At 44.5% G+C, this 12,056-nt stretch overlaps 1 protein-coding gene across 4 annotated transcripts in view; it reads left to right on the forward strand.

Moving 5' to 3' along the window:
- The first annotated feature begins 628 nt into the window (after positions 1-628).
- Positions 629-12,056, forward strand: part of DGCR2 (DiGeorge syndrome critical region gene 2) — a 50,358-nt gene continuing 38,930 nt past the window's right edge. For 2 of the 4 annotated variants that reach the window (XM_074844671.1, XM_074844672.1), the window contains exon 1: positions 630-985. In XM_074844671.1, coding sequence (XP_074700772.1) covers positions 907-985 — 79 coding nt within the window. In that variant the 5' untranslated portion in view covers positions 630-906. Of the gene's footprint in view, positions 986-12,056 lie in introns of all 4 variants that reach the window. The other 2 variants (XM_074844670.1, XM_074844673.1) reach the window with 2 other exon arrangements.

Consider the following 12,056-nt stretch of genomic DNA (forward strand, 5'->3'; position numbering starts at 1 on the left):
GTGGGCATGGAGGGGATAGGGAAGAGCCATCCTGAGGGACAGAGGAGGCTGGTGAAGGCTGTTATGGAGGGGATGGGGAAAGGCTGTCTGGTGTGATAGAGGGGAGCAGGAAAGGCCACCCCAGCTGGGGACAGGGAAAGGCTGTCCCCGAGGGACAGAGGGACTGGTGGAAGCCATCCTGGGGGGACAGAGGAACTGGGGTTGCCATCCTGGTGAGGACAGAGTGGACGGGTAAAGGCCATCCTGGGGGGATGGTGGTGGCTGGCAATGGCCATTCCGGGGGAAAGAGGAGACCGGTGGGAGTTGTCCCGGTGGGGACAGAGGGCACCGGTGGAGGCCATTCTGGGGGGACAGAGGCGGCTGGCGATGTTCGCCCCGGTCGGAGGGGACCGGTGGAGGCCGTCCCGGGGGGCGGAGACCGCCGGGGAACGACCCGTCCCGGGCGCAGCCGCCCCCTCTGCCCGCGCCCCCCGCGGCCCCGCTCGGCCCCGCGGGTGGGCGGGGCGTACGCGGACACGGGCGCTCGGCCCCGCCCCCTCGGCGCCGATTGGCCGAGAGGCGCGCGGGGGGCGAGGAGGGGAGGGGGCGTGGCGGCGCGGGGAGGGGGGGAAAGGCGGCGGGGAGGCGCGGCCGCCATCTTGTGCGTCGCCGGAGCCAGGCGAGCGGCCCGCAGCGTGGCGCCGCCCGAGCCCCGCGCCGCTCCCGCTGCAGCCGCCGCTGCAGCCAGGGCCGCTGGCTCCCGCTCGGGGGCGGCGGCGGACGGGGGAGGGGAAGAACTCGGTGCGGACGGGGCCACCCGCGGGCCCGGCGGCGGCGGCCCCTCCTCCCGCCGCTCCTCCCGCCGCTCCTCGCGTCCCTCCCCGCGGGTTTGTGGCGCTGCGCCGGGGGAGGATGAACGGAGGATAAATGGTGCCCAAGGCGGACAGCGGCACCTTCCTCCTCCTCTTCCTCCTGGTGCTGAGTATCACCGAGCCGCTGCGGCCAGGTAGGGGCGGCGGGGCCGGGCGGGGGGGCCGGGGGTGCCGGTTCTCCCTCCTTAACCTGCGGGCGGGTCCCGGGCCCGGGGCCGTGCGGGCGTGGGGGGCGCCGGGGCTCCCCCGGGGCGGGAGAGCGAGCGGCGGGCCCGGGCCAGAGCCGCCTGCGGGCGCGGGAGGCCGGCCGGGTTAGCCTCCGGTGAGCGGCGTCCCCGGGAGGTCAGCGCCGGGCGGGTGCGGAGGGGCGCCGGTGCCGTTCCCCTCCCGCCGGGGACGGGGTGCCGGAGGAGTCCAGCTCCGGGGTCTCTGTGGCCCAGAGCCGGTCCCGGGCTCGGGGGTTAATGAGGGTTCAGCCGGTGGCGTCTCTGCCGCTTCTTTATACTTTTAAAAAGAGATGGGACCTGGCTGAGTCGTGGGCTGAAATGTCGGTTCCCTGCGCCGGCTGGCTGGGTCCTGAGAGGACTGTGAGTTAGGGTAAAAAAAATAATTCTGAAGTGTGAAAGCTTGGGTAGAAAACTACATAACCCTACGGGTAATTAGCAGGGGAAATGTGGCAGCATGACTAAGTTTTTCAGGAGCTTCTTACTTACCTGTTTTTTATGTTGCGGGCCTTGGGTGCCAACAAAGCAAGTCAAAAACTCGCTTTCCAAGTGCCATTTGATCGTGCCGGAAAGAGAAAAAACCCTGTTGCATCTCAGTTCGTGTGTCGCTTTCCTAGTTCTGTTTTTGCTTCTTTGAGGGAGATAATTTAGTGATGGAGTTTGTGTGGTAGCTGCTAGGGACAGTGCTTTAAAATGTTAAGATGATTAACTTTGAAAAAATGGTTGGTGTTTGCTGGTTGAAAACTATAGCTTTTCTAGGTAAGTCACTCAGTTGGGGTTTCTTTTTGGGTGTTGAACTTGCCTGGAGCTTGCAGAGTCCTCACGTATCTCGGGCTGCTCTTGCCAAAGCGTGAGGCTGCCTGGAGTGGCTTTGCAGGTTTGGAAACCGTCCTCCCATCGCACCGTGCGACTGCTCCTGGGTGATACTCACTCCTTTGTAAATAGAAGAGTAAGAGCCATGGCGTAATTTGAAATCCCCTTGTTCTTTCTCTTCAAAATAACTTTTATGACCCAGACTAATAAAACATAGCAGTATTAGTGAACTGCGTTTAAGCAACTTCCCAGTACAGCTGAAACACAATTGGGTCAGTGTAGGCAGTCTTATTGAAATAACTAATTTAGATGTTGAAACTGCTCTGTGTGTGTCTTGTTTTGTTTTAGCTTGTTTTTTTGGCAGTGCAGTGTATATATAGGGCTTATGATATGCTCTTAAGTAGCCAAAAAAAAAAAGATACATGGAGTTGCTAACCTAGTATTATTACAGCTAGAGGCTTTTACGTGGGAGAAGATACTATGTAAAACTGATTTCAAGCAACTTCCTTTATAGCTGGCACTAAGTGCTACAGACAGGGGAATTGCTGGTTGAAAAGGTTCAGCAGGGATTCAGAGATGTCACTACTTCTACAGGAGCGTAGATTTGACCCTGAACTCTGTTGGTGTTAAGCATTGTAACCTCCTAGAAAATAGAAAATGGCATTTTCCGTATTGTGTCAGAACATTTGTCATTCCAGTTTGATATCAAATCTCTGTCAACAGCTGATGCTTGATGGATGAAGACAAGTTTTTCACTGAGGTTTGCTTCTTTAACGCAAATGGATTTTTTTTTTTCACTGATGTTCTAATGCATCTACTTTAGAGATTTGTCATGCTGTAGCCACACGGGCAGAAGCATCCTTCTTGTGAACAAACCCTAACTCTCATCTGCCTAGCTTATACACTCCTGCCTTTGAAACCTGTAGCATTAGATTCCTCTATGGCAACTCCATATGCATTCCTTGTGTTTTGTTCTTTGAAGCATATGTATTCCTGAACCTAATGTGAAGTAGTCCAACTGGCTGTAGTGTTGCAGCTGGAATTCCTTGCTATATGAAGGATTTCCGATTTCCAATTGGAATACACTCATCCATCCTGTTTACTTGGAGGCTCCCGGGTGAGTGCGATGGTTGAGCTGTCCATGGTGGTGCCTCCTTCCTCCTCAGAAGACAGCCCATCACTTCAGGGTGGCCTCGCATCTTCTTGCCAATGTCGTTTGCTTTTTAGTTTGCTTCATTTAATATCTGGGATCTGCTGTCTCACACAGATCACCCATTTAGTAGATTAAATAATGTATGGGTTGATCTTGAAGCGAATAGGGAAAATCTGACTCATGCCAGTACAGAGGATGTACGGAACCAAATTTATCATTTTAATCAATGGTGAAGAAGTCTCCTTGATCTTTTTTTGGGGAAGTGCATGGATTTCCTCAGAAAGAGAAGAGTATTTGGACTTAGAATTTATTTTCCTAGTGGTGTTTGTTTTTCTTTTTACTTCTTTAAACCTGTGTATTGTAACAACTGTCTTATTGGTTTAGAAAGGATGCCTGCAGCTTGCTTAACTTAAATCTGTACTTGGAGCTATCAAATGAGTGCTGCAGAGTGATGGGAGGTTTTATGTACTCTGAGATGAATGTGTAGTCCCTTCACAATTCAGTCCCCGCGAATCAGACACCTCTTTGTATTTCCGTGTTAATTTGACACTAGCTTTGTATCCATGTTCTTGCTGTGCTCTTCAGATAAATAAAACCTTCTTTTAAGCCTCCTCAACTGTAGTATCTTTTCAGACAATCTGAAAGGCAGTGGTTTTACATGGACCTATTTTTTTCCGCATTTAGAGTGGGATGGGTTTTAGTAAATTAAGAGAGAAATTAATTTCCTTTTTTTCCCCTAATTTTTTTTGTCTTGGTTACATGAATCTGTTTTACGCTACTGCCATCACTAATAGCATCAGGTACATCCAACATGCCGTATCAGCCCTAGCTGTGGAGACTTGGGTTCCTAAAGGTACCATGGGCAGTTAGATTTTTCTGAGCCTGTGGACTTTTAATGGTAATTTTGTGCCTTTGAGAATCTCTGCTTGGATTTTTTTGTCCTGATGTTTCCCTCTTTTGCTTTGTTTTGACCATAAACTGCTTGTTTTGACTAGTTGCCTGCTTTATAATGCATTGTTGAAAGAGTTGGGGTTTTTTTTTGTTTAAAGTGGGGCAGTTCTCCTTGAGTTGTGTTACTCATTATGTGTTTGGAAGCTGCTAATGTGAATTGAAGCTGAATGTCTCAGACTTTTCCAACTATACGGGTGTACAGTGAAGGACTAACTTAATATTTCCTTTGAACACTTACTGAATTGATTATATCTGTTGTTCAGACACCTGTTTTTGGGGATATTTACCACAGTAGGGTTTGGTTTAATAATACCTTTTCCGCGACAACTCAGAACATCTGCTTCAGGTTATCTGACTAGCTGGCCAAGAGCTGTTTGGTTTTATGTGGAGAAATATTTCAGTGGTGTGTTAACTGAGTCACAATAAACTGTACTGGTGCTAGCTTGGATTTAGACTGAGTTTCTGAACACTAGTGCATTTCTTCTGGTTGTTGAAAAAGCATCGGAGATGTAAACTGTTATGAATTCAGTTTTGTAGCACAGTTTGAGAATATTTAAGAAGTTTCTGTTAACATCCCATTGCACAGTTGAAAAACAAAGGTTTTGGTGTCTTTATGTAACATTGGAAACTTAAACAGTCTGGAATGATCAGGATGAGATGTTTCAGAATAGTGTTTAGAGGATTAATTAAGATGATCACTAAAGACAATAACATGTTTTCATATTTCTCTAACAAGATACTGCTGCTTGCTAATGGAAAACACTTAAACATGGTCAGGCTTTATATTGGATTTTGTAATAGTAGTTTAGTACAGAGCCTTGTGAATGTAGGTCATTAGGCTTTCTTATTAGAGCATTTGCCAGGCAGCTAAAAGCCAATTGAGTTCGTGTTCTTGAGCTTTTTTTTCTCCACATCAAAGCTAGCAAGAGGAAGTAATTTTATTTCCCAGTTTCTGTTTTTAAAAATTTTGCACAACTTACCTGATCAGCAATGCTTAGAAAGACTTGTTAGCATGAGTGGTCTAATTAAAAAGCCCCACAACTTTAAGCTAAAGTTTGAACTTTTCATACACTTTGGTGCTTGCTTGTATGCAGCTGGTGGTTACGCTCTTACCGGTGGGGTGTTGGTATCTTGACACAATATGGTTAACAAGTATGTTTAAATTGCCAATTCTTTCTTGTCACTTGGTCAGAAGTTGTAGGTCTTAAATCAAAGCAGAGGTCCTCAAGAAGTCTAAACAAACCCACAATCGCATCATTTCATTGTGTGCTGTGACTGAATGTGTCTGGTTTTGGCTAGTTGAATTGTATCAGTTAATTCAGTTGGAGACCCAGATATATTGGTCATGAAATGTGACCTGGGCTCAGCACTCCTCTGCTCTGAAGTGAGTTTGTTGGTAGGCAAATAGAAGCCCTTATCTTGCTTTTTGTTCACAGCTGTACCTTAAGGAGAGCTGTGGTGAGTAATAATTATTCGGTTCTGTGTTGTTGCTAACTACAGCCCCTGTCTTTGTATTTAGCTGAATTCCTAAGTGAAGGCTTCTAGGTATGAGGGGCAGAAGGGTTTTTATCACACCTGTTAGTTTTGCTGAAAGTAGGGCTGGTCTGTCTTGTTTCCCTCTCATCCCCTAACTTAATCTACTGGTTTTAGTTGTTGGGGTTTTTTTTCTTTTTTTTCTTCCTACGTTACATACTAGTGTGCTCTCTTCCTGGTGTTCCTGTGCTCTGCTGCTTGCTGTTGTTACGATCTGCAAAGTGAGGCTGATGGATTTGAAAAGACTTTCTAGCTGCTGCTATCAGGGTAGCAGAGAGACAAGGCAGAAGGTATCAGACCTTATTAGCAGGTCTGATACTTTTAAGACTGGTAATTCCTGATGTTAATTATAAGGCAAAATTTTTGAGGTGCGAGTGTGTTTGCTGCTAGTCGGGGCTACAAAGTGAAGGGGAAGAAAGGAGTCAGTAGGCAGAGGGCTGTTTGCATGCATTGCTCTGGTTCTGAGAAGTAATAAAGCAGAAGGGCAACTTGGGGGGTTGCAAACACGTGACTTCTGTGACCCCACGGTAGGTTTGGGAATAGAGGAAGATTGAGGCACAACAGCAGAAGTGATGGAGGAGAGCGCACTGCTGCAGTGTCTCTCTGCAGCAGGAGGAGGCAGCTGTGGAAGTGCTTCTTCTTTCTCAGTAGTTAGGGGGAAAGGCACAGCTAGCCTGGAGGGAAGAATTTTAAAGTATGAAAGATGTAAAATCTCCCAGTGAATGTCAGAAAACCAGCCAAGGCATCAGTGAATTATTTTGTCCCCTGGAATTAGCTTTGTTAGGGCTGGTTTTGATGTTGAATTGTAATGCAAGACTAGTAACTACCTCTGTGGTCCATCTTTGAGTAATGCCTGGGTCTTTTGGTGTTTTACGTGGTGGTTTCTTGCAGCTTTTATAAGGTTTCAATTCACCCTATGGAATGCATGTAAAAAACTTATTTTGTGATTAGCAGAACTTCCTGTTGTGCTCATATGTGTTGCACCGTGCAGAGCCTGTGTACCCCGAATTGAACTTCTGGTACCTGAAGCATGGCCAGAGCAGAACCTGGAAACAGCTTGGTGGCATCGCTGCTCCTGCCCTTCAGGGGTTAGCGTGGGTGCTTGAGTTTGTTTTGTATTTTAAAGTGAAATCTGTGTGAGAGGTTCTTGCACTGATAGCCTGAACAAGGAAGTCCTTGAGATAGGAAAAAAAACCAGATCACAGCTAATGGCAGGCTTGATGAGAGGCTCAGCTGATCTTTGCCAGTGTGATCCCAAGGACTAACCTGTGATGGGAAAAGGCTTGCTAATCTTTTGTTCTGTGTAGACTGATAGAAAGTTATGTCTGGAAAGGGTACAAAGAGATTGGGTCATCAGTCTTCCTGTCCCAAACCAAAATCTGGTAAAACCAGGCAATTCCTGAGGGATGTTTGTCTAGCACTTTTTTAATGATTTCCTGTGATAGAGGCTCCAAACACCAGACTCTTTTGGTAAGTCTAGGTGCTAGTTCTGTTGCTTGTTCTGCAGTTGTAACTTACTATTCCTGTCTAAATACAGTGTTGTGCACGTGACCCTCTTATGCTACAGTTCTAAGGCACAGATTGATGGTTTCCCAAGACTGTTTGGATGATGGAACCTGCCAATTTTTCAGCAGCAGTAAGTGTGGTGGGTGCCAGGCAGTGCCTGTTCCTTCCTGGCTTTTCACTCTGGAAGGTTTATGTGCCATTCAAGATCCTTGCAGGCTCACATCTTTGCATTGTACTTCCAGCAGTGGTTTTGTAGAGAACCTGTTGAGGAGAAAACACAGATCGTTTTGTGAGGTCATTGATTAACTGTAGCAGAACTCTAACAACTGAGTTGCTTGAAAACCTGAGTTCGGGATTAACCTTTAATCCACATTCCCCAAACTGTGAAATCCTCTGGCATTTTGTGGTTTCCTGTGAAACTTTTAATTTTGTCATTATATTAAAGGGTCAGCCTGCTAATTCAAGGTTGATGAACAGCATTTTAATGGTATTTGTTATATGAAACTCCTAAGGAAGTTGTTATTAGTGTTTGCTTACCATTTTGATTATTTAGAAATACAATTTTAAGTTTAATGGAAATTGATAGTTGCCTCATTAACTATAGCTAAACAAAATAACATTCAACTTCTTAGTTAATTGAAATTAAAATTGGTTGATCTAATCATTATATTTAGCTTCTATTCTGTTTACAGATTAGTGCTTGACAATTGTCAGCCAGCTCAGTGAGTGGAAATGTAGAATTAGTTTTTGGTGGCTGCTCTTGGGACATTCCCTGCTCTTTTGTCCTTCAATTTACTGATTTTTCTTTGTCATATTTTTATTTGTGTAACTTTTTTTCCTGTGTTGTCTTCTCTTTCACATACCTCCTCTGCTGTGCTTCCTCATACATTTCCCACTATGGGACCGGTTACTTGGGGTACCCAGTGAAATTATTTGGGAACCAAAGCTAGTAAAAAAATGAGATTAAGTGCCATTTCTGGTAGAATGATGCTGAGTGTTCTGGGCTGACTGCAACTGTGTTTTCTTGAGGGAGCTTCAGGTGTCACTTTGAAATGCTGAAGCCTCCATCAGTTTGTGTTTTGACACTCAAATCTGCATTGCAGAGTGGGCAATACCACTCAGCAGCTGGGGTTTGAAGTGGGTGAGCACAGCCCTCAGACCTGTATGGAGGGAGGTCAGCTCTCGCCTGGACTGTGGCTCACCCAGCTCTGCCCTCAGATCTCTGTGGGGAGATAGGTGGGGTGACACACGGGTAGGTGTCAAGCATCGCCTTTGTGTGTGTGAGAATTTTACATAAAACTTGAGTTAGTGTGTCCTTCAGTATCTGTATGTTTGTCTCTGCTAATACTTCTTTAGCAATTTAAATAAAAAGGCTTCTTCTGACTTACAAGTAACTGTCGTCTTTTATACACTTTAAAAGAAAACACATAATCCTGCTTCTGACACCTGTTTTGAGTTTGTCCCCAAGGTGCATTTTACCTTGTGTATGCTAAACTTCTAAAATTGTTATGACTTTTTATAATCTAGGGATGGTCAAAACTGCATTTGTGTTTTACCTCTGTTGAATTTGTGAGGTTATTTGTTATGCTTAAATTATTCTTTATTGATTAAAACACGTAAATGTACTCTATTAATGAGATCTTGAAAAAAATCTTTATGAAAAATTGGGGATCTTGCAGGAGTGAGATCCAACTTCAAAGACTCAGAAGCATCATCCCCCCTCAATTCTGATAGTAAGCAGAGTGGAGAGAAATGGTTCAAGGACACTATAGTATATGAGTGCTCATCTGTGTCTTCCTGAGCAATAATGGAATTGAATGTAATTTTTCTATTGATGTGACAGCTAAAAAATGTCAAAGGTTGAGTTTTATGGTATAGTACCCGACAAATGTGCATAATAGAAGCTGGTTGGGGAGCTGAAGAGTGCTGGCAGTACTTGAACTGTTAGAAGGTATGGGGAATGAGACAACTACTCTTAGAGGGTTAGGTGGCTTTTTATAAATGTGTTGGACTTCTATTTGCTGCCTTCTGATAGAACTGTTAAACTTAGAGGTTTGATATAAGAAATTTCTGTTCAGGTATTTGTTTTACCGTGGAAGAAGAAAGCAGAGTTATCTCATACAATGTGGACAAACACAGCAGTGACTACATTGGCTGCATTCCTGCCATGTTCGGCTTCAGTTGAGCAGGGGAATGCTATTCAAAGCATGAGCCATTTGCTCCACTACATGACAGCCACTGCACCAGCTACTGTGCAAACGGTAAAACGGGTTTTCTGTATTCGAGGTCAGAATATTTCTGTATATCGTTTTTTGCTTTTAAGTGTTCTAGGTGCTTGCTCATCAAGTCTTGTACTTTGAAGAAAAAAATGAAACAGGAACAAAAGCTTTTTTTAGTGTGACCTGCATTTGAATAGTGTTCGTGTACAGGTTTCCTGTCTCCCTGAATTGTTAGATTCTTGTTTAAGCCACGGTCTTGTTTAAGACCATGACCTTAGGGCCCTGTGGAGAGCTTCTTCCGTGTTCATTTGGTTTTGAAATTAAGAAATAGCATTAGTATTTGGGTAGTAGAGTGGTTAAAAATAACTGATTTCATAGGTAGGATTTTGCCACCTGTTTGGCATTAAAGACTATTGCAGTTCCTCGTGTTTTAATTGAGCAAGGTATTCTAAATACATATTTGGCCTTAAATTGTATATTTTCATTAGATGTGCTTGGATTGCTCTTGTGCTGAAAGTTTAAGGATATGCTTAAATACTATTGAATCCTGTAGGGGGGGGGCAAAAAAAAAATTCTTTTTGTTTTCCTGCAAAGTAGGAACATGTGTTGTCTTGTGGAAAGTAAATGGGCTTGCTAACTAATACTGCTGAAATCTGGCAATTCCTACTTTCAATTTAATGGTGGCTACAAATTAGCCTTGATTGCTCTGACAGTTCTTGAATTGCTGTTATCGTGTTTCATCTGAATACTCTTCTTGTTGAAACCTGATCTAAAGAAACTGCTAATAGAGTTCATGTAAAACTTTGGATTTAAATTTTTCTTTCCTCTGCGTATACTCTGATCTCTATGGAGTATTTGTTGGGGTTTAGATTTTTTTTTTTTACACCTACAGTTTATTTGGTCAAAGGGAATGCAGCTTCTTTCCCTGATGATCCTTCTTAAGTGAAAACTGTTTTGCATAGGAACAAATAGGATGTGTACTTTTCTAATTCTGAGAATAGTTGGTTGGAAGAGGAGAGGAACTATCTTACATGCTTAGGTTTTTTTGGGGGTAATCTTGGGTAGGCAGCTACCAGGTAATAGTTTAAGATATAGAAGTACTTTCTAGATTACTTTTATTGGTATTTTCTTGTGATCACTTTTTAGATGCTTTCCAACAAGTAGCTTGCGCGGAGACGGTCAGAAATAGAAAAAAAGAAATGTTCCTGGTATTCAAATAGTTTTGATTACCAGACTGGTCCTTCTGGGGTTGCCTACACTGCTGTGTAGTTCTGAACATCCCAGAGGTGACTCTGAAATGTACTGGAGATTGTATTGGTGAAGGACCACTGGAGATGCCTCCTGGGAGGAAAGAGGTGCAGGTAATGCTGAAAACTTTTGAAGACAGATCTGAGAACCAGATGATTTTTCCTTGTTCAGAATGACCCCAGCTTTGTGAGGAGCTGCAAATGAGCAACAAGAGTATGTGTACATCAGTATGATGTTTTAGAGTACTTAGATGCAATGGAGTATGAAGATCTTCTTGTAAAAGCTGTGTTTAGAAGAAGGTGAAGGTTTGAAGTGAGGATTGAGCATGGAATCTGAAAGTAGCTAAGCTGAGGTACTCAGGTAGTTTCAGTATTTGTGGTGTATGTGGGATACTCTTGTCTGGCCTGACCTGGGTATATGGATTGTAGGGGAGAAAGTACTGTTTGTGGTGGTGCTCTTTTCTGAACAGAATTGATGACTTGCTGAGTATTTCACTACTGATGTCATTCTTAATGGACTTTTTCTCTGTTGCTGCATTTGTTGGAGGATTAGTATGTTGTGTGCGTGACTGTATTGAAATTCTGTGTGAGGAATAGTGCTATTTTCTTGGCACCCATGAGCATGTTTCCTAAGCAGTGCGGTTTAATAAAACCTGAACTCCAGTGGGCTTGTCTCCTATGTCGCTGTACTTCCTCCGCTGTAGTACCCTTGCCTGACGCCACTGATTTAATAAGGCTGTGTCTTTCCCATGTCCCCTCTGTCTGTCCACAATATGTCCTCTGGTGTGAGGAAACTGGGAGTCCTGCAGGGCCTCACGTAAGGGTTCGGTTACCCCGCTCACCACTGGTGCCAGTGCCAGCTGGGAAGCCACCGTGCCGCGGTGACAGCAGGAGGCACAGATGTGCTGGCGTGCTGGCAACTGCTGAGCAGTGCAAACGTGGGGGTTTCCTGCCCTCTGAAGTTCAAGGTGGTCGTCGTTTCCTTCCCTTGCACTGCACTGGTGCTAGGCTTTCCAGTACTTGCACTGCACACTGTGTTTTTCTCGTCTTGACTTTTTTTCTCAAGCTTGCTTGAAATTGTTCCGTGAATTTAATTGTGAGGTGTGATTGGCACTTTCACTGATCCACTTACTCATCAGGCTTTCTTTAGGGAAAGGGTCAAAAATTTGGTGCTGTGCAGGTTTAGGTCACTTGTCACTGTTGTACTAAAACGCTTAAGTCCCACCTAAGGCTGTAGAAAACATCTGAAGTCCTGAACAAGGTTGTTAGTATAGAGGAACTGTAGGCTTTAATTTTGAACCATATTAAGGGGTTCTGGAGTACTCATTGCTTTGGTTTTGTTTGTACTGAGTGCTCTTTGTGCCAGTGCTGTATTTTACTTTTCCCTTCTGCCTATTTACTTACTATCATAACATAACAGTTTCTTCAGGGAAAAAAAAGCAAGCCTGTTGCTTAGCTGGTGTCCTCACTGCTATGAAAATAAACTGCTTTTCAGTCTGGAATGCTGCATTTCCTAATTCACAGTATTCTTTTGTCTTAGTTCAAGTAGCAAGATTTGT

The sequence above is a fragment of the Strix aluco genome, chromosome 18 (assembly GCF_031877795.1).
Source record: "Strix aluco isolate bStrAlu1 chromosome 18, bStrAlu1.hap1, whole genome shotgun sequence".
In the NCBI taxonomy this organism is placed as follows: domain Eukaryota; kingdom Metazoa; phylum Chordata; class Aves; order Strigiformes; family Strigidae; genus Strix; species Strix aluco.